At 52.4% G+C, this 20,786-nt stretch overlaps 1 protein-coding gene and 1 long non-coding RNA gene across 2 annotated transcripts; both read left to right on the top strand.

The window, feature by feature from the left end:
• The first annotated feature begins 7,055 nt into the window (after positions 1-7,055).
• Positions 7,056-7,433, top strand: LOC120653771 (protein diaphanous homolog 1-like). The gene has a single exon (XM_039931443.1). The coding sequence runs from the start codon at positions 7,056-7,058 to the stop codon at positions 7,431-7,433; it is 378 nt and encodes a 125-aa protein (XP_039787377.1).
• An 8,267-nt stretch (positions 7,434-15,700) lies between these two features.
• Positions 15,701-19,376, top strand: LOC120654259. Its single transcript, XR_005667037.1, has 2 exons — positions 15,701-16,169; positions 19,081-19,376. It is a non-coding gene; the product is annotated as an uncharacterized LOC120654259 (long non-coding RNA).
• The last annotated feature ends 1,410 nt before the right edge of the window (positions 19,377-20,786 follow it).

The raw sequence follows: 20,786 nt of genomic DNA, 5'->3' as shown, positions 1-20,786 counted from the left end.
GGAGCAGCGCACCAGGGCCACGAGGCCTCGGTGCACACTCCCCCGGGAGACAAAGGCAAAGCGGCCACGGCGGACGACGCGAGAGCACCCTCGGTGCACGACCGCATCAAGAGGACTCCTGCGAAGGAGTGCCTCCACGACACGCGCGGGCACGCCAGCGACGGCGATGCCCGCAACATCATCAACGGGAGGATGTACACCCCTCGACAGGGTGGCCGCTTCGATCCCGAGCACGACAGGAGGACTGTCACCGGAGCCTCCGGGCACCCGCGTGTTCAGTCAGGAGATTCGCACCGCTCCCTTCCCACCACGCTTTCGATAGCCCATCACCCTCGTCAAGTACTCGGGCGAGACCGATCCCGCGGTCTGGCTCAACGACTACCGCCTGGTATGCCAGTTGGGCGGTGCGACGGATGACGCCGTGATCATCTGCAACCTTTCTCTTCACCTTGCCGATGCCACACAAATGTGACTCGAGCATCTGCCTGCGGATTAGATCCACTACTGGGCCGACCTAGTCAAGATCTTCGTGGGTAACTTCCAGGGCACTTACGTGCACCCTGAAAACTCCTGGGACCTCAAAGGGTGTTGGCAGAAGCCCAATGAGTCCCTGCGCGACTACGTGCAGTGCTTCTCCAAGCAATGCACCGAGCTCCCCAGCGTCACCCACATCGAGGTCATCAACGCCTTCCTCGAAGGCACGACGTGCAGGAACTTGGTGCACGAGCTTGCGAGAAGCCACCCCGTTAACACCAACGAGATGTTCGACGCCGCCACCAACTACGCCGCCGGTGAGGAGGCAGTTGGTGCCATCTTCGACGGCAAGGCGAACAAGCGCAAGGAAGATGCGCCCGCAGAGGGCAGCAGCGGGAAGACCAAGGCCCCCGCCAAGAGACAAAAGCAGGGGAAGAAAGGAAAGAAGCCAGTCCCACTGAACCAACACAGATAGGGGCAGGCGGAGGACTCCGACGAGGCCTTCGTCGCGGCCTCGGACCGCAAAAGTCCTCGAGGCTGCCCTCGATGTGGTGGCGGCCTTATTGACGACATGCTTAAGAAGCCGTGCCCTTACCACAAGGTCTCAGTCAATCACACCCTCGAGTAGTGCGAGATGCTCCGGAAGTACTACAACCATGTCGCGAACCGCGATGAGGACAAGAAGAAGGACACTGGCGACAAGGGTGGAGATGGCGAGTTCTCCTCGGTGGAAAACACCTTCTTCATCTTCGGAGGGCCGACGGCAAACATGACCTCTCGTCAGCGCAAGCACGAGCGCCGAAAAGTCTATTCCATCACCAAGGCCACGCCATCCTACCTCGACTGGTCGGAGGACACCATCTCCTTCGGCCGTGAGGACCACCCCCACTACGTCCCGAACCCGGGACAGTATCCGCTCGTTGTGGATCCCATCATCGGCAACACCCGCTTCTCCAAGGTGCTCATGGACGGAGGCAGCAACCTCAACATCATGTACGCCCACACCTCGGAGCTCATGGGAATCGGACTGGACAAGCTCCGCCCCAGCATGTCGCCGTTCCACGGTGTTGCGCCGGGGAGGCGAGTCCAACCCCTCGGCCAGATCGACCTGCCCGTCTGCTTCGGCACGGCAGCCAACTTCTGCAAGGAAGTGCTCACCTTCGAGGTGGTGGGGTTCCGGGGAGCCTACCACGCCATCCTTGGGCATCCCTGCTACACCAAGTTCATGGCGATCCCCAACTACACCTACCTCAAGATGAAGATGTCGGGCCCGAAAGGTGTCATCACCGTCGGCTCCTCGTTCGAGCACGCCTACGAGTGCGACATCGAGTGCGTCGAGCACGCCGAGGCTCTGGCGCTCGACGAAGCCCTCGCCGCGGAGCTGCAAGGAATGGCCGACGAGGCCATGGACTCCAAGCAGCGGCACGCGGGCGCCTTCGAGCCTGCCGAGGGCACCAAGGACGTCCCCCTCAACCCGAAGACCCCTGACGGCAAGACGCTGAAGATCAGCACCACCCTCGACAGCAAATAGGAAGTGGTGCTCGTCGACTTCCTCCGCGCCAACGCTGACATCTTCGCGTGGAGCCCCTCGGATATGCCTGGCATACCGAGGGAGGTCGCCGAGCACTCCCTTGATATCCTGCCGAACTCCAAGACGGTCAAGCAACGCCTGCGGCGCTTCGACGAGCTCAAGCGGTGCGCGATCGGTGAGGAGGTGCACAAGCTTTTGGAGGCCAGATTCATCAAGGAGGTATTCCATCCTAAGTGGCTTGATAACCCTATCTTAGTTAAGAAAAAGAGTGGGAAGTGGAGGATGTGTGTAGATTATACTAGTTTAAATAAGGCATGTCCTAAAGTTCCCTTTCCTTTGCCACGAATTGATCAAATCATTGATTCAACTACGGAATGCGAACTTTTATCCTTTCTCAATGCGTATTCCGGTTACCACCAAATCAAGATGAAAGAGTCCGACCAGCTCGCGACTTCTTTTATCACCCCTTTCGGCATGTACTGCTACGTCACGATGCCTTTTGGCCTTAGAAATGCCGGACCCACATACCAGCGATGTATGCTGCATGTGTTTAAAGACCATATAGGGCGAACCGTAGAGGCATATGTTGACGACATCGTTGTGAAATCCAAGAAGGCGGACGACCTGGTAGCCGATCTTAGGATCGCGTTCGATTGCCTCAGGGCTAAGGGGGTGAAACTCAATCCTGAGATGTGCGTGTTTGCAGTCCCTCGAGGCATGCTCTTGGGCTTCATCGTCTCCCAGCGGGGCATTGAACCTAACCCTGAGAAAGTCTTGGCCATCACTCGGATGGGACCGATCTGAGACCTAAAGGGGGTACAGAGGGTCATGGGATGCCTGGCGTCCCTTAGCCGATTTATCTCGCGCCTCGGTGAGAAAGACTTGCCCCTGTATCGACTCCTGAGGAAGTCCAAATGCTTTTCGTGGACCCCGAGGCCCAGGAGGCCCTCGACAAACTTAAGGCATCGCTCACAAGTGCCCCAATCCTGACGCCGCCCATGGACGACGAGCCCCTCTACCTATACGTGGCAGCCACGACTCAGGTCGTCAGCGCGACTATCGTTGTGGAACGGCAAGAGGAGGGACACGCTTTGCCTGTCCAGAGGCCGGTGTACTTCATCAGTGAATTGCTGTCTGAAACCAAGACACGGTATCCACAGATCCAGAAACTGCTCTATGCAGTGATCCTGGCTCGGCGCAAGCTGCGCCACTACTTCGAGGCTCACCCTGTCACCATGGTCTCATCCTTCCCCCTCGGGGAGATAGTCCACAACCGGGAGGTCACGGGTAGGATAGCCAAGTGGTCAGTGGAGCTGATGGGAGAGAACCTCACCTATGCACCTCGCAAGGCAGTCAAATCCCAGATCTTGGCAGACTTCATAGCCGAGTGGACCGACACTCAGCTGCCCCCACCCCAGATTCAAGCGGAATGCTGGCTCATGTACTTCGATGGGTCGGTGATGAAGACCGGCGCAGGCGCGGGCCTGCATTTTGTCTCACCCCTCGGAGAGCACATGCGCTACGTGGTGCATTTGCACTTCCCGGTGTCCAACAACATGGCGGAGTACGAGGCCCTCCTCAGCGGCCTCCGCATCGCCATCGAGCTCGGCATCAAGCGTCTCGACGTCCGGGGGGACTCCCAACTCATCATCGACCAGGTGATGAAGGAGGCAAGCTGCCACGATGAGAAGATGGAGGCGTACTGCAACGCAGTGCGACGCCTCGAGGACAAGTTCGACGGGCTCGATCTTAACCACATCGCGTGCAAGTACAACGAGGAAGCGGACCAGCTGGCCAAGATCGCGTCCGGGCGGACCACCGTTCCCCCGAACGTCTTTGCCCGTGACCTCGCCAAGCCGTCTGTTGACTTCAAGAATCCTGCGGAAGCCGTCGGAGCAGCACCCAAACCCTCGGGGGCTGCGGTCGTCGAGCCATCGGCCAAGGACCCCTCGATGGAGGAGCCCGAGGCCATGGACACTGACATCGAGACTTCCTCGGCGGACGAGGCTGAAGAAATGGAGATCGACGAGGCCCCGCCTCTATGACACTGGCGCACCCAGTACCTTGAATGGATGATTTGAGGGGTCCTACCCTCGGACCGCGCTCAGGCGCGGCGCATCGTGAGGCGGGCCAAGTCCTTCGTCCTGATCGACGACGAGCTGTATAAGCACAGTCCCTCGGGTGTTTTGCAATGATGTATCCTCATTCCCGAGGGCAAGGAGCTAATTCGAGACATCCACACCGGCATATGCGGTCACCACGCCGCGCCGCATACCCTCGTGGGCAACGCGTTTCGACAGGGCTTTTACTGGCCCACCGTGGTCGCCGACGCCACTGACGTTGTGCGGACCTACGAGGGTTGCCAGTTCTATGCCCGCAAGAAACACCTCCCAGCTCACGCTCTGCAGACCATCCCCATCACAAGGCCGTTCGCCGTGTGGGGACTGGACCTCGTTGGCCCACTACAGAAGGCGTCCGGGGGCTTCACCCACTTGTTAGTTGCAATTGACAAGTTTTCTAAGTGGATCGAGGCTCGACCCATTGGCAAGATCAAATCCGAGCAAGCCGTTTTGTTCTTCACTGACATTGTCTTCAGGTTCGGGGTCCCGAATTCGATCATCACCGACAATGGCACCCAGTTAACGAGCAAGAAATTCTTGGCATTCTGTGACAACTACCACATACGCGTGGATTGGTCGGCTGTGGCGCACCCACAGAAGAATGGCCAAGTAGATCGTGCCAATGGCATGATCCTACAAGGCCTCAAGCCGAGAATCTTTAACAAGCTGAACAAGTTCGGCCGAAGGTGGCTTGCAGAGCTACCCTCGGTTATCTGGAGCCTGAGGATGACCCCAAGCAGAGCCACGGGCTTCACCCCGTTCTTCTTCGTCTACGGCGCCGAGGCCATCTTCCCTACAGACTTGGAGTACGGATCGCCAAGGCTCAAGGCTTATCAAGAGCAGCAAAACCAGCGAGCCCGGGAGGACTCGCTGGACTAAGTAGATGAGGCTCGAGACGTGGCGCTCCTACACTCTGCACGTTACAAGCAATCCTTGCGAAGGTACCAAGCGCAGAGAGTTCGGCGCCGAGACCTCAACAGGGGGAACTTGGTGCTAAGCCTTCGACAGGACAATAGAGGACGCCATAAGCTTTCACCGCCATGGGAAGGCCCGTACATTGTCGCTGAGGTGCTCAAGCCCGGCACGTACAAGTTGGAGAACGAAAACGGCGAAGCCTTCACTAACGCTTGGAACATACAACAGCTACGTCGCTTCTATCCTTAAAAATTCCAAGCTCTTTGTACATAGCTTGTACTCGTATTTAAATTTCCCGAAGCAATAAAGAGTATGCTTTACTTGTTTATTTTTTGGGAATTTTCCAAACCCTCGGGCCTTGAATGCGCACGAACACTGAGGTACGCTCGGCTTTACCCTCGGCAAAGCCAAGCCTCCCTCGGGGGCTACTACGGGGGGAACCCCCGTACGTCTCCGAAATCGCCAACGTTTTTTCGAAAAATTTCCGTATCAAAGTTTCCTCGTATACTTGGAAAGGTAGACGCAAGGCATAAATGACTAAGGAACGGGATCGGCCGAGCTGTGGGACCGCCTAAGCCTCTGGGATACGGCATCCCCACTCACCTCCCTACGCCTAAGACGTTCATGAACGACAACTTTCTCGCTGAAACCTATCTAAAGCATATACGAGAACACGGAAGTAAAGTAGAAAAAATGAGGGCTTGAACGTACAAGGCCTCGATGGGCCATACTGTCGATTTACAATAACAAATTACTTAATCTAGAAGTATGATTACTACAAGTACTAACTTATTACATGGGCTCTGAGGCCCAAATTCCCTATAGGTTATCTTCCCCCCTCGGCGGATCTTCAACAACATCAAATTTAGCTATCGGGGGGATGTCGGCTTCGAGCTTCTCGGTCAAAGCGGCGGCGAACTCCTCTACGGCGGCGTCGGAGCCCATTTCCTCGAGAGTCCCGGTGAGTGTGGCGACAGTCGCCCTCTCACATTGGAGCTCGGCCTCCTTCGTCTCGAGGGCTTGCTCCTTCTGCTCGAGCGCCGCTCTACCTTGCCGCAGCTCGGCCTCACGTGCCTCGGCCTCTTGGACCTTCTGGTCAGCTGCGGCTCGCTGGGCGTCACGCTCACCAGTAGCTCGGGCCAGCTCCTGCTCCAACTCGCGGATGCGCGCCTCCAAGGGGGTCACCTGCTCGGCCCGAGCGTCGGCCTCTTCCAGTCGCATGGCCAGGGTGGCATTGTATGAGTCAAGCCAATGCACCCTGGAGTGTAGCCACATCAGCCTTTCATTCTTCTCCCTCGACATGGACAAGAGTTGCTGCAAGTGGGGAGGCGCGTGAAGAAATATAAGCGGAAAACAAATTTGTAATATTGAGAGTGGGCGAACAGAGCACTTACATTGCTGGCGTCGTGGTACGCTTGCGAAAAAAGTTCCATGACCCGGGAAAGGCCCTTCTCAACCTGGCCCCCAACGGTCATGTGATTGCACCAGGCATCGCCTTCCTCCCGCTCGGCGTCGGCTAAATCCGAGGGGATGACATAGGCCCGCCAGTCGCTGCCTCCTCCCTCGGCGTGGGTAGCCTCCGAAGGGACTTCGGACCGAACAATCGCACAGTCACCCTCGTCGCTATGCCCCTGGTCGCCGAGATCCTCATACATCTGTCAGTACTACTGAAGAGAAGGTTGGGCCTCGAGCGTCATCTCGGCCTAGGAAGCCCAGTGGCAATGTCTTTGGACCCATGTGGGTCAATCCGCTTGCATGCGCGTAGGGCTCGGCCCATGTATCTCTTTTATATACTCGCAGTACTCGAGAGGAGAACTCAACATGTATCAAACCGTAACAAACTCAATCCCAAGCTGCCCTCTGGCTGTCGCCACCAAGTCTGTTCTTCCTCTCTTCTTCTGATCTTCTTCCTTCCCAAGCCACCCTCTAACAACATCTCCGTGCCGAGGACCTCCACGGAAGACGCGACGAACTCAAAGACCCGGCCGGTGGCGCTGGTCGCAGCAGCGGGGTCGATGTCCCTCGAGTCCCCGTACCCGCCGCTGCTCAACGGCAGCTCCACCACCGGCTCCATGTTCTCCGGCGCCGCTTGCGCCACCGCCTCTGCAGCAACACCCCCGTCCTCAGCCCTCGCGGGCTCAGGGGTGCGGGTCTTTTCCACTGCTGGCGCCCTCAGCGCCGACTCCACTACCGTGCCCCCCTCGACCCCGGCCCTCGAGGGCTCGGGGGCGGGGGTCTCTCCCTCCCCTTGGCCGGCGGGGCTCTCCTATGTGCCCCCACCAGCTCCTCCTTCTCCTGCTTCCAGCTGGGCGGAGGCATCCGCTCCGCCCCCGCCGGCTCCAATGCCCAGCTGGGCGGCGCTCTCCGCGTCACCCCTGCCGGCTTCCTTCTAAGCGTCGGCCCGGGCGGTCGCCGCGGCCTCGCCCTGACCCCCTTGCTGGACGTACTGCTCCGCAGCCGGAACCAGGATAAATCGTGCGTTCCTGTGTTGCCTCTTGCATCAACCACCCAGGAATAGAGATCACGCAGCACTTCACTAGCTGGTGCCGGACCGCCGAGTCAGGACACCGACAGGCATAGACTATGAAGACACATTTAGCCCGGTGGTGAAGATAGCTACTGTTCGACTTGTGCTCAGCTTAGCAGTAACAAGAGGATGGTGCTTAAGACAGCTAGATGTTCAGAACACGTTCCTACATGGTGTTCTGAAAGAGGAGGTTTACATGAAACAGCCACCAGGTTTTGAAAGCTTGAAGAATCCTTCTTTTGTATGTAAACTCAAGAAGGCGATTTATGGTCTTAAGCAAGCTCCAAGGGCTTGGTACTCACGGTTAAGCACCAAGCTGATCAGTCTTGGTTTTGTTTCGTCAAGGTCTGACACCTCGCTCTTCATTTATAGAAAGAAAGATGTGGAGATATACATGTTGATTTATGTTGATGATATAATTGTTACTAGCTCTTCTCAAGAGGCTGTTAAGGTTCTGTTGCAGGCTCTTAAGACTGATTTTTTCCTAAAAGACCTTGGAGACTTGCATTATTTCCTAGGAATTGAAGTTGATAAGAAACTGAATGGTGATTTATTGTTGACTCAAAGGAGATATGCAAAAGACATTCTGTCTAAAGTAGGTATGGTAAACTGTAAGCCGGTAACCACTCCAATGCCTTCGATGGAACAGTTGTAACAGCATGATGGTGATCCACTTGGACCTGTTGATAGCACGAGGTATAGAAGTGTGGTTGGTGCATTACAGTATATTACTCTCACTCGACCAGATCTAGCATTTGCAGTTAATAGAGTATGTCAATATTTGCATGCTCCGACTACACAGCATTGGTCAGCGGTCAAGAGAATTATCAGGTATCTGAAGTTTTCTGAAGGAACAGGGTTGCTAATCCGAAAGAACTCGCCGTTGGTTATAAATGGCTTCTCAGATGCAGATTGGGCTGGGTCAAGAGATGATCGAAGGTCCACCGGAGGCTTTGTAGTTTTTCTGGGGTCAAATGTGGTCTCCTGGAGTGCAAGAAAACAGCCTACCGTTTCGAGGTCGAGCACTGAAGCCGAATATAAATCAATGGCGAACACAACAGCTGTGATGATGTGGGTAGAACAGTTGCTTGGTGAACTCGTCAAGTTAAGAGTCAGGCCTCATCTCTGGTGTGATAACTTGGGAGCTACATATCTGTCTGCTAATCCTGTGTTTCATGCTAGGGCTAAGCATATAGAGATTGATTTTCATTTTGTTCGAGAAAGAGTAACAAGAAGACAATTGGATGTGAGGCTTGTCTCAACTGAAGATCAGATTGCTGATGGTTTTACCAAAGCTTTGCCACGTCACAAGTTTGAAGAATTCAAGAGCAATCTAAACCTTTTAGAAAACACAGGTATAGATTGAGTGGGGGTGTTAGGAAATATATCGTGACAACTATTGTAACATGTAACACACTTGTGCCACGGCGATAGACCTGGCGGTGTACATGATTAAGACATGCATTCGGTTGAGATAGACTGAGATAGATAGAGTTTGTTAGATCAAGATTGCGATCCTTATCTCCACAACCGAATGCCTTGTATGCCAAGTTTGTAACTCTTATATATATACAACACTAAGATGTGACAGAGCCAAGATAGGCAGTCAAGGTTGCTATCTATTTTACATTCAGATGTTCAAAAAAAAAAAGATTACTCAGTTCAGACTTGCTTCGTCGTTCAGATATGAAAACTAGACAATAATATAATGGAACCAGCTTGCATGCTTCAGTAGAGACAATGCAAAGAGATGCCAGATCAGAAGATCTGAAAGCACCGAAACAGCAGGAGATACAGATCACTGCTCCTGCTGGCTCGCTGAGGCTGATTCCCATCAGTTCTATGCTAAGACAGGTAGTAGTAGCATGCATTGCTTGCTCCGGCAGGCCGGTACGTGTGGCACGCACGGCCTTTAGCGCCGTGGAGGCTCATCGTTCGTGAGACGGCCACCCGTTTCTTCAGCTTCTTTCAGAGAATGAAGGACACAGGAATGGGAGCTCGATGGGACGTGGGTGGAAGTACGCTCGGTTGTTACCACGACTTGAATGCCTGAAAGGTGCTCGCGAGGACACACGACACATGCGCATTCATTCATCTCCGATCCCGTCGCAGGCACATCCACATGCGTGCACGGGCGGCGCGCGGATCCTGAAAAGGAGGCTTTTCCTTCCATCCTCTCCCGACGATACAGGGGGGATCAATTCAGAATGGATCATCAGCCGCGCGCGTTGGATCGATCGGCACTAGATCTAAGCCGCTACAGCGCTCCGGACGTGGAAGCAGGAGCCTCCACTGCTCCGCGGCAGAACGCTAGGTCGGTAGCAGCTCGCCGGAGGACTCGGTCGATCTGTCATCGTCGGCGCCATGAGCTAGTGATCGGTGGAGCGAGAGAATGATCCACACGGCCGGGCCGGAACACCGAACACGCGTGTGGCCGATCGAGCCGCCGAGGGACAGAGAGAGACAGCGAGGTGATGCTGATCTTAGCTTGATGTGGTCTGCCCGGCCGGCCCGGCAGACCGCCGACTGATCGATCGATCGTCGAGATGGGTGACCGGACACCGGCCGGGGTTTCTGCGACCGATCACGGATCACCGATCGTATATTTCGACCAGAACTGTTGAACCAGCAGTGCTAGCAACTGCCAAGGTTTTATTTGGATCTGGCGCGCACATTTTTCGAAAAAGAAATCTCACATATATGGTGTACTAAATAAAATTTTTTCAGGGATGGGTATAATTTTTCGCGACGAATCTAATGACGGTAATTAATCGATGATTTGCTATAACGATGCTACAGTAACCATCCTCTAATCGTGCGGTCAAAGATCTCATTAAATTCTTCAGGGTTACTAACATGGGTGTTCTGAAGTTGATTTTGTAGACTAGCTTTATTTAATAAAGCAATTAGCGGTCAAAATATCACTATTCCTAGCACAGGGAGAAACCAAGGCCAAGTAGCCTGCGGTGCGCACGCTAGCTGCTTGCCCGGGAGTTTGAGATGTGACTGCATGGTGCGTTGCGTTGGAGCAGGATCGGACGATCGACAGGCTGGTGTACGTGCGTGGCATGAGATCAGCACGTCGGTCGTCGTATGCACATGTATTCCTGGCTGGCAGCATCCTTCCGCAGGTACGTACACGTATACGTGCCGGACGCCCAGACCAGAACGCCGTGTCCTCGCGCAGGCGCTGCACAGTGAACGAGCTAGCGGCAGGTCTGACATGGCAGGCGTTGCGCGCGTGAAATACATGCGGGTGTGGCCAACTAGCCAGGCCGCAGTGGGCAATGCTGATGAGCGCTGTGGGCGCTGGGCGCTGGCGGATCGGAGCTGCACGCCTAGCTACAGCTAGCTAGCAACAGCGCGCACCACTGTTCCAGTTGGTCCCACCTCCCGCCATGCATCAGACCATCTGCTTGGTCCCGGCCCCAGGAACAGGCACCGGCGCACCGCACACACATGGCGCAGTCTGCAGATCCCGCATCGCGCGCCGCGGACGGTGGAGACGGGGACGGACGGACGCGCAAAATTTATCGCGCGTGATAAATGAATGAGCATTATATCACAGAAACGTGCGACGACGGGGAAGCCATCCCTGACAGATGGGCCAGCACGTCACTGTACTTCTTCCACCTCTGGATGTGCGCGAGGGTTATGGCTGCGGGGTTGGGGGAGAGGGGTGGCCCGGGTCCGGGGGTGGTAGGTGGGGGAGCGGCCGCCGGCGACTGGGGTGGTGGCGGGCGGCGGCAGCCTTTAGGTTCTGGGTTGCCGGGGTCTGGGGCGGCTCCATAGTCTCCGGTTATAGAAGAGGAGGGGGCTGGGGGCGGCAGAGGACGGGCGGCGGCGATGGTTCAGCCAGCGAAGAGCAAGGCGGCGCGGGAGCGCCGTCGGCCGGGCCGAGCAGGATCTCCAGTGGGCAGTGGCGGGGGCGAAGCAGTGGACGGGCGGCGCGGTGACGTACTTGATTAGGGTTGGCAGCGGTGAAGGATGGCGGGAGAGGCGGCGGAGGAGCTGCCGGAGCTAGGGAGGCAGGGGACGGCGGAGGAGCAAGACAGGGCGGCGACTACGATTGGATCGCATAAAGTCGTAGAAGCGACGAATAGATGCCCCCGACGGACGGCCACCAGACCGGCACCGCGGAGCAAGTTGATCTAGGACAACTGGTACGTGCTCAAAGCTAGGAGTAGCTGTGGGCACATAGATCGATGTGTTGTGTCCTCATCAGCCTCCACTGCGTCTTTGCCGCCGTCGGTTTGGTCTTCGAGCCCAATAGGCTTTCTGTTTTGGGAAACGACCCAACCCAATGTGGCCTGAACTGATTGTTTAGGTTCATGGGCCGGCCGTGGACCTGCTGCGGTCTTAGGGTGGGTGCGTGGCGTGCGAGCAATGTCCGTTACTCCGTGCCTCCTGTCATCTTTGGACCCACAATGCGACAATGACTTAGGCTAGTCTCAGTGGGAGTTTCATGAAGAATTTCATGACATTAAATACTTTCACTTTTGCTGACATGGCAAGGAAAGAGAAGGATGGAATTTTATGGGATGTGAGGAGAGTTTCATCACCATGAAATCCATCCAGCACTGTTACTTAGTTCTCAGTCTAAGTAACCGTGCCCATAAAACTGCCACTGAGACTGGTCTTATTGACTTGATCGTCGTGTGTGAAGGCCAGCCCTTCCTAGATCTTTGGAGCGTACTCGCACAGTCCCTTTTTAAGTGTCACCATCGGTGTGCGTGCCACAAATTTGATTCGATTTATAGAAAAAATGTGCAATATTTGTATCTCCAAATAAATTTATTAAAAAGCTAAATTAAAAGATTTATCTAATGAAATTAATTATGTATCATAAATCTTAATGTTTTTTATATAAAATTAATCAAAGTTATTTCTCGGGAAGCGAAAACGATAGTTATTTAGGGATGGAGGGAGTATGTCTTTGGGGTGAGTTGGCGTGAACCTAGAATGTGACAGAATGATGTCGTTTGTGGCGGCTCTCGCTTGCGGGCGCAGAGCAGCCAGACGCGGCTCATGCTCGCTCGTGAGGGCGGAGATCTAGCTCGCGGCTGCTCACGTTCGCCCATAGGCGGCGGCGGCGGCTCCTACTTCCCTATCAAGGTTGGAGGGTGGCGGAGCGATCGTTGGTGTCGGTGTAAGAGGAGAGAAAATATACTAAAAATATAGGTGGATCTTTTTTATGCCTTTTACGGGTCAACACACGAACGCACTAGGTCGCGCGGCGCGAGCAAGGGCTCGGTGCAGCTCCTTCTGCGTGGAGCGATCAGACCGGTCTAAGGGATCGATCAGACCGGTCGCCGGGGTTAAATCGGCAACGACCTACGAACGCTAGCCCGGGAGGTACCCCGTTAGGGTAGGCGCACGTAGGGTTGCTCTAGGGTCGGCAGGCCACCTAAAACACCTTCAGACGTCGCGGAAACGAAGGAAGAACAACAGATTGGGGTTGGAAAAGCTATGGTTTGAAGAAAAGGTAAAGACGATAAAAAGTAGAGTTCGTATTGATTTTTATCGATTGGATATCCTCAATCGGCCGTGACCCTTCCTATTTATAGGGTGGGTGGACTTATCCTGCAAGGAATCCCTATTACAGATCTAGTTCTACAAAAAAAATCCTTAATTGACTCGAACTCCTCCTAGACCGGTCGGACCCACCGGTCAGACCGGTCGGTCCCCTGCCGGACAGACTACAGCTCCGGACCGGTCAGACCAGTTGATGCCAATTTTGGCTGTCAACATATGTAACACCCCGGGTGTTAATTTCGTGCTTTGGTTGCTAAGTGTAGCTTAAGCATTGTCATTAGCATTAATTGTGCACGCGTAATTACAATTCGAATTGCATGTCGTCACCTGCGTTCAAATTTAATTATGTTTGTGTCAATTTCTGCTAAGTAGGGTTGAACCATAATTTTGAAGTTTTGATCTATTTTTCAAAACTGCGGTCAAATTTTAGTCGAATCCTATTTTCAAGGTTTCATTTTTGAATTAGGATTGAGTTTTAAACCTCTTTTCTCCCAAATCTGGAGCTCGGATAAACTTTTGCCCAAAATCAATCTTGAAGACCTTCTTATCCTCTACAACTTTTGTTTTGGCCGAAATTCAAGCTGCAATACCAAATTTTGAGTTTTGAGCACTTTAAAATTGAATCTGTTGAATTGCTGCTTGCTGAACCTCTACCGGTCGGACCGGTACGGGGCACCTGTCAGACCGGTGCGCCCCTGTTTCGCCCAGTTCACCGCCGTTCTCGGGGGGATTTAAAAAATTGCCACCGTTACCAATGGCCATAGTCCAGATACCCCTCTTATATTGGACCTAACAAATTTGCCATCAAAACAGTGCCAAACGCCTGGTTTTTGCCACTTTGGCCTTCGTGGAACACCACGTCAGCCGTCCAGCGTGGCCGGGGTACGGGAAAAGACCGCGATGCCCCTGCCTTTCACTGCATTTATAGGTGGTCAAACGGGCGGCCCGGCCCGGCCGGCCCGGCACGGGCCCGTCTAAGCACGGCCCGTTTAGGCACGACCCGCTTAAGCACGAAAATATTAACGGGTCGTGCCGTGCTTGCCCATGGGCTGAAGTGCCGGCTCAGGCACGGCCCGAAATTGATTTAATCGGGCCGGGCCGGCCCGTTTGGCCCGGTAGCCCGGCAGCCCGAAAATGTTTAAATAGGGTTTGATAATGGATAACATAGTATTTAAACGGGCCTATCGTGCTACCCATCGGGCCGCCCTTTTTCGGGCCGTGCCTGGACGCATCCATGGGCTGACAGTGAGGCCCAGGCACGGCCCGGCTATCGTGCCCGTGCCGCCCGAAGCCCAATAATAATCGGGCCCGGATCGTGCTCGAGTCGGGCTAAATTGGGCCGGGTCTCGGGCCCCATGGGCATCGGGCCAAACGGCCATCTATACCTGCATTAGCCATCCGTTCTTGTCTCCTGCCACTTACGCGTGGGACCTGCATGTCAGGGCCATCTTGAACCTCCAGCACGCGGATGTGGGGCAACGTGCTTGGTGCGCTTGGTCGCGTCCAGCCGGCGACGCGACGCGTGGGTTCCGCTCGCCCCGCCGTGGACATCGAGCGGGGTGTTGGCCGTGGACATAGCGGACCACATCGCCGAGCTCGAACGCGCGCTGCAGGTGGTGGCCACCGACCCGGCCAGGGCGTGCGTCGAGCTCGAGATGGAGCGTGCGATCGGTGAGGAGGTGGAGGAGGACGCCGCCGCCGCAGCGCGCCCTTTGTTCCGTTCCCGCCGACGGCCGCCCCTGCAGCGGCCATGGCTGCCGTGCCGCAGCCGGCGATGCGCCCGGCGCCCGCGTGCTGCCCATCCCCGGCGGCGCTGCAGCAGAGCGTCCCCCGCGTCCTGCGCATCATGAAGGTAACAAAGAGCAGCTCCCAAACCATAATAGCTTTGCAAATCCATCGCATTGTCTTTCATTGTCTATTTGTTTATGCAAGCTAGCAGACTAGCAGTACGCACAGGCAAGCTGCATCTTCTCGCATCCACTCTCCGGCCGGTTTCCACATCAGCCGCGGCGAATTCGAAGAAGAAGCCGACGACGCTCCTCGACGCGGACGAGGTGGAGTGCATCCGACGACGACGTGGCGAGCGGAGCGCGTCCGAGCTCTACCCCACGCGCGTCCGCGGCAACCGCGAGCCCCGCGTTCGAGCTCCGCTCCACGCGCGTTCGCGCCGGCCGCGAGCTCCGCCCCATGCGGCGCGTCCGCGGCAACAGTCGAGCTCCGCCCGCGCGCGGCACCCGCCACGTCTCCACGCACACGTCGCCGCCAGCTTCACCGCAGGCCTCCTCACCGCCGCGGTGTCCAACCCCGTCGACGTGGTCAAGACACGGATGATGAACATGAAGGCAGGGGCAGCACGGTCATCTCCCATGAGAATCCACTCTGGCAAAGTGATTTGGACTGCCATGAGGTCAAAAGTGGCAAAAATTAGACTCCAAGTTCTCCTCCGATGGCAAATCTATTAGCCGCATTCTAAAAGGGGTATCTGGACAATGGCCACCCGTAACGATGGAAAATATGTAAATTTCCCCCGTTCTCAACGTTGGAGCCACCGCATGTCGTGTCGCCGGTGAATCGCGCCGCCGCTCGCCCGTCCTTATCCGTTCGAGAGCCCCACTCGGTTTTCTCCTCTCCACTCTCGCCCTCTCTCAGAGCTGAGCCCTGGAGCGCACGCCATGGACGCCGCGCCCACCTGAGCCGCCGTTGAGCTCCCTCCGGTCCTCCTCCGCCTGAATCGAGGCCGTGGTCTGCCCCCCCCCCCCACATCCCCCTCGACCTCCCCGGCCCCTTCACTGACCTTCACACACCACCCCTTCATCGGAAACCGCGCTACAGCACCGCCCGCCATGGCTGTCGCCGGCCCTGCACACCGCGCCCCCACCTCTGGCCCTTCTCCGCCCGAGCTAGCTCTCTGAACGGGTTCTCCTCGTAGCGTTGAAGCTTCCCAGCCCGGCCACCGCCGCCCTCCCTTACCAGAGCGCCGCCCCACGCCGCCACCACCGCCGCCAAGACCCTGCTTCCGCCGCGGCCCTCCTCCAGTCACCCCAACTTCAACCGAGCGCACCCAGAGGTAGTGTAAGCATCTAGGCCCTCAAGGTATGTTTCGGTGATTAATGACAACCATTATTGTGACTAATGAGTTTGTGCAGCTTAAAAGATCTTTATCGCTCATTTGGTCATATGTCAAAAGAGGCCCCTCAATTTCGGTTATTCTAAAAGGCGATCTCGGTTTTCAACTTATATATGTCAAGGCTAAGGATCTTTCTAGACCTAAGTGTCACAAGGTTGAGAAGGACACTTAGGTTAGTATAGGTTTTATAGTTTTATAGTGATCGCACTATTAAGAGGGGTTAAGGCTAAGTAACTTGAGCATGGACATGATCATTTGAAAATGGATGCACACTATGGTCACTCAGGTTTCTAGAAGTTCAAATAAGTGGTTCTCAAACTATATCTCAAGAATATTTGGATTTCATTCAAGACTCAAATCAGAAAAGACAAAATCAGAAAAAGTCTATACACCGGTTTAACCGACGCTCTCAATTTTCTATACGTCGGTTAAACGAAGTCAGCAGAGTCTGGACAAATTCAATACACCGGTTAAACCGACGTGTTTGAATTTAACGTCGGTGCATTAGTCCAGAGTTGGTTTTTCCAGGGCAATTCAAGTCCTATTCACCGGATTAACCGACGCTGTTTGAATCAAGACGTCGGTGCAATTGACCAGTGAGATGGTTTTTTCAGAGGAATTCAAAAGTTGTACTCACCGGTTAAACCGACGATAGGTTTGAGTTAACGTCGGTGCAGTTGTCCAGAGACTTGGTTTTTCAGTGGTTCAGTGGACAACTACACTCACCGGTTAAACCGATGCTACGTCGGTTAATCTGCCCCAGTTGTAACGGCTAGTTTTCAGAAGAGGCAGTTTACATTCACCGGTTAAACCGACGATGACAATGGGGGGTACGTCGGATTAACCGGCGCTACGCAGTTTTCTGGCAGCTTTTCTCCAACGGCTCTATTTGTGTGAGCTGCCTATATATACCCCTCCAATGGGTCATTTCGCCCACTCTTGACACCAGGCAACATCCCAACACTCATACCATAGTCAAGAGCCACCTTGAGCTTCATCATTCACATACTTGTGCATTCAATCAATCAAGAAGCAAGATTAAGGACTTGAGTAGAGAGAAGCTAGTGTGCATCCGTTCTTGGTGATCGGTTCTTGCTCAAGTGAAGGCCTTAGCTTGTTACTCTTGGTGATTGGCATCACCTAGGCGATCTTGGTGATCGAGGTGTTTCTCGCGGAGCTTGCCAAGGATTGTGGGAGCCCGGAGAAGAAGATTGTACGTGGCTTGATCTCCACCACGCCGGGATGGTGAACGGAGACTCTTAGTGAGCGCCCTCGTCTCGGTGACTTGGGAGGTGACAATACTCTTTGTGAGTGTCACAACGTGGATTAGGGGTGTGTGCCAACACATCGATACCACGGGAAAAATCCGGTTGTCTCTTGTCCATTCCTTTTATTCAAGCATTTTCTTTCATGCAATTTACTCATGTGCTTGACTTAGAGATCATAACTTAGCTCTACCTTGCTAGGCTTTACTTTGTTTTAGCTCTCTTAGCTTGTGTTAGAGCTTAGTTATCCGGTTGGTGAATTGGTGCCCTACTAGCATTGCATAGGTTAAGGTTGCTTTACTTTGTTTTAGAATTTGAAAAAGGCCCAATTCACCCCCCTCTTGGTCCATCGATCCTTACAGGTAGCTCTCGAGTTCCTCGTGCTGTTCCACCCTTTCCTCGTTGCCGGATTTGTTGCTTCCCCATGCTCCTCTATTAGAAATCACGACCAGGGACCCCAAGCAACAATAGGGACAAAACCAGGGGGCTAAGTGCACAACCATAGACTCATATGAATAGTGTCCCGAAGGGTCTTTTTTGGAAAATTTGCTGAAATTTTGAAAATACATAGTAAATTGTAGAAAAATGCTAAAAAATACAAAATTAGTTTTGTAGCTTCATATTTTTATGCTCTATATGATAGAACCATAAAATGTGTTGTTTGATAAAATTTTATGTGCTGTTTGAATTATGCAATATAAATGTATTTGTAGCTTGTTAATTGCATAATTAGAGTTAGGAGCATGGCAAAAATATAAAACTAGTTGGGTAAGCTTTGTTTTGACATATATTGCCTAGGAAAAATATTAAACCTACTGTTTAGTTAATGTTTCTGTGATGTATTGATTTAATCATGTTTAATGCTTGTTTAAGCTTATTTATTTAATATCTGTATTTTTAGAAGTCCAAAAATCCTGAAATTTATTCAGTAGCCTAGTTTTTGCATGTGTACTTCTTGTTAAAGCCAAAATAAATACTTTATGTTAGCAATAAATATTGGTAAATTGTTTTTACACTCCTTATTAGTATCTTATCATGCTAGTTAATTTGTGCTATCAGATCCCTACTGTATGTCAAGTTGTTGCATTTGTTTGGTTCCTAGATATAGTTTTCCTTTTGTGTGTTACTAAGAGCTGCTTTCCTACATCTTAAATTAAGTAGCTAATTCTTGTTCCTATGTAAATCATGTCAACCCTTTTTGGACCAGAATGTGGGTTGTATTTATTAACCTTGCTTATATTTGCTTGCTAGTCAAATAAAGTTCTAGTCTAACCCTTCCCGCTATACAATGTGGCTTAGTTTTTCTAAAACAAGTTTTGTAATGCTATTTGAAGGAAACACTTCAGGCTAATATAAATTGAATGAACTCAAATATTGCAGCCCTGACTCTTTTTCCTTTGAGCTTGTTTGTTGTGTTTGCTCGATAAATGATTGCCCAGTCATGTCGTTCTTTTTAATTGCATTGCATTGCATCATGCTCATGCCCATGCAACCGTGGCATTGTGACTGCCTTGCCTGCCCTTTTTGATGCATCGTTTATGACACTTCCATGCATTCATACATCAGCATTATTGCATCTCATTTAGGTACGCTAGATGTACACTGCATGGATGTAAAGCACGTGATGGCGGGATCGAACCCCAAGATGGTGAATGGAGGATAGATCCTGAAGATGGAAGGATTGTCTAGAGTGCATGCTTGGACTGAAGATGATGTCAAGCCGGTGCAATACTGCAAGCTAACTAACTGACTTTGTGTCAAACTCAGGCAAGCCCCGGAGCATATTTCTTACTTATAATTATGTCATATTATATCTAAAGTATTGTGCATTTACGTTCAAGGAATTGATTGGAACTATAGATGCATAATCTCTTTTACCCAATGTCTTACTAGTTTGTTGGATCCATAACACTGCTACGCTTAATTAAGATCCGGTAGAAGATGGGTGATTTCCTGTCACCCGCGAGATATAGGGTTTGATACTTGAGTAAGATAAGTGAGAAAAAGTCCTGTGAGAATGAAAATGGAGAGCGGGCAGAGAGAATTTGGACATGATCATGACACTAAGGAAATCAAACCTCTGCCTGTGTCGATTGAGGACCGTACCGTTGTTGGCCTTTTGACCGAGGATTGAACAGTACTAACCACATGCCGGAAGTAGGAGGTAGTCGAAATCGGTAAGCTAATTACCTAAATGCACCGAAATCTGAATCCCGACCTGCTACTCTGGCGTGGAGTGAGGGCGGATGATGTTGTCATCCACGGGTTCACAGGGTGTTCGCACGTGTGGGACTCATCATCCAAGTGTTTGCGGACGCGATTCAGGCTTCGAGGTAATTATGGGAACAGTTGCTCGGTGTGACCCAACGGGTTTCACTTGGCGTATGAGTTAGGTCTACCTTGCAAGGTTAAATCGGATTGATTCGCTGTGACTCGCGGATATGAGAGCCTTGGTCAATGCGTCGCATTGTAGTAAATGTTGAAATGGCAGAAAGATGGAAGTTGGATTTATGATTGTGGTTTGGTTCTCTGATAAGATAATATGATTAACCATGTATGCTTTAGAGAAGTAGGCAAACCTAGTTTATAGTTGTTAACTCAATTTGGGCTAAAATATTGTAAGTAAGGATCCAGTACTAATGGTTTTTCAGTAAAAGAACTACAAAGCCAAAGAGCCTTACATGTTTAGGAGTCAGCTAAGTATATACCAATAGTCGGGTAAGTCTTGCTGAGTATTAGTATACTCAGGGTTTGTTGTTACTCTGTTTTCAGGTAACTGCTGTTGGTGGAAGCTGACCAGGATTCATATCAGTGGGCTTGATGTGACATCCTCACGACTTCGTAGATAACGTTGTTTTCAAACCAAGCTTTTATTTAAATTCTGCTGCTTGTTGAACTCTGATAATTACTTTAAACCTTTTGTAAAGCTCTATTTGATATTTTGAATTTCAAAACCCCTGTCTGTTTGTAATCATCTGTGCTCGCCTTCATGCGAGACTTCCAGTGTTTTCGATCCTTAACTCAACAGTCTGCCAAATTACACCATTTTAAGTGCGCTGTAACTTGATTAACACTTAAAATAATAGTTAGCGCACTTAAGCCAATTTAATTTAGGCGGTTCTGTGACAACATATGCCTCCCTGTTGTTTGGTAAGGCTTGCCTGCCAAAAAAATATTCTTCTAAGCCAATATTGTCTAAGGGCGATGATCAACATTGCATCGGCCATTTTTTGTGCTAAGGGCGATAAACAATTATCAGCCATAACTTGCATTTAATCAAGTTGATATTGAA

The sequence above is a fragment of the Panicum virgatum genome, chromosome 1N, assembly GCF_016808335.1.
Source record: "Panicum virgatum strain AP13 chromosome 1N, P.virgatum_v5, whole genome shotgun sequence".
Taxonomy (NCBI): Eukaryota; Viridiplantae; Streptophyta; class Magnoliopsida; order Poales; family Poaceae; genus Panicum; species Panicum virgatum.
This window is presented reverse-complemented; position numbering and strand designations above follow the sequence as displayed.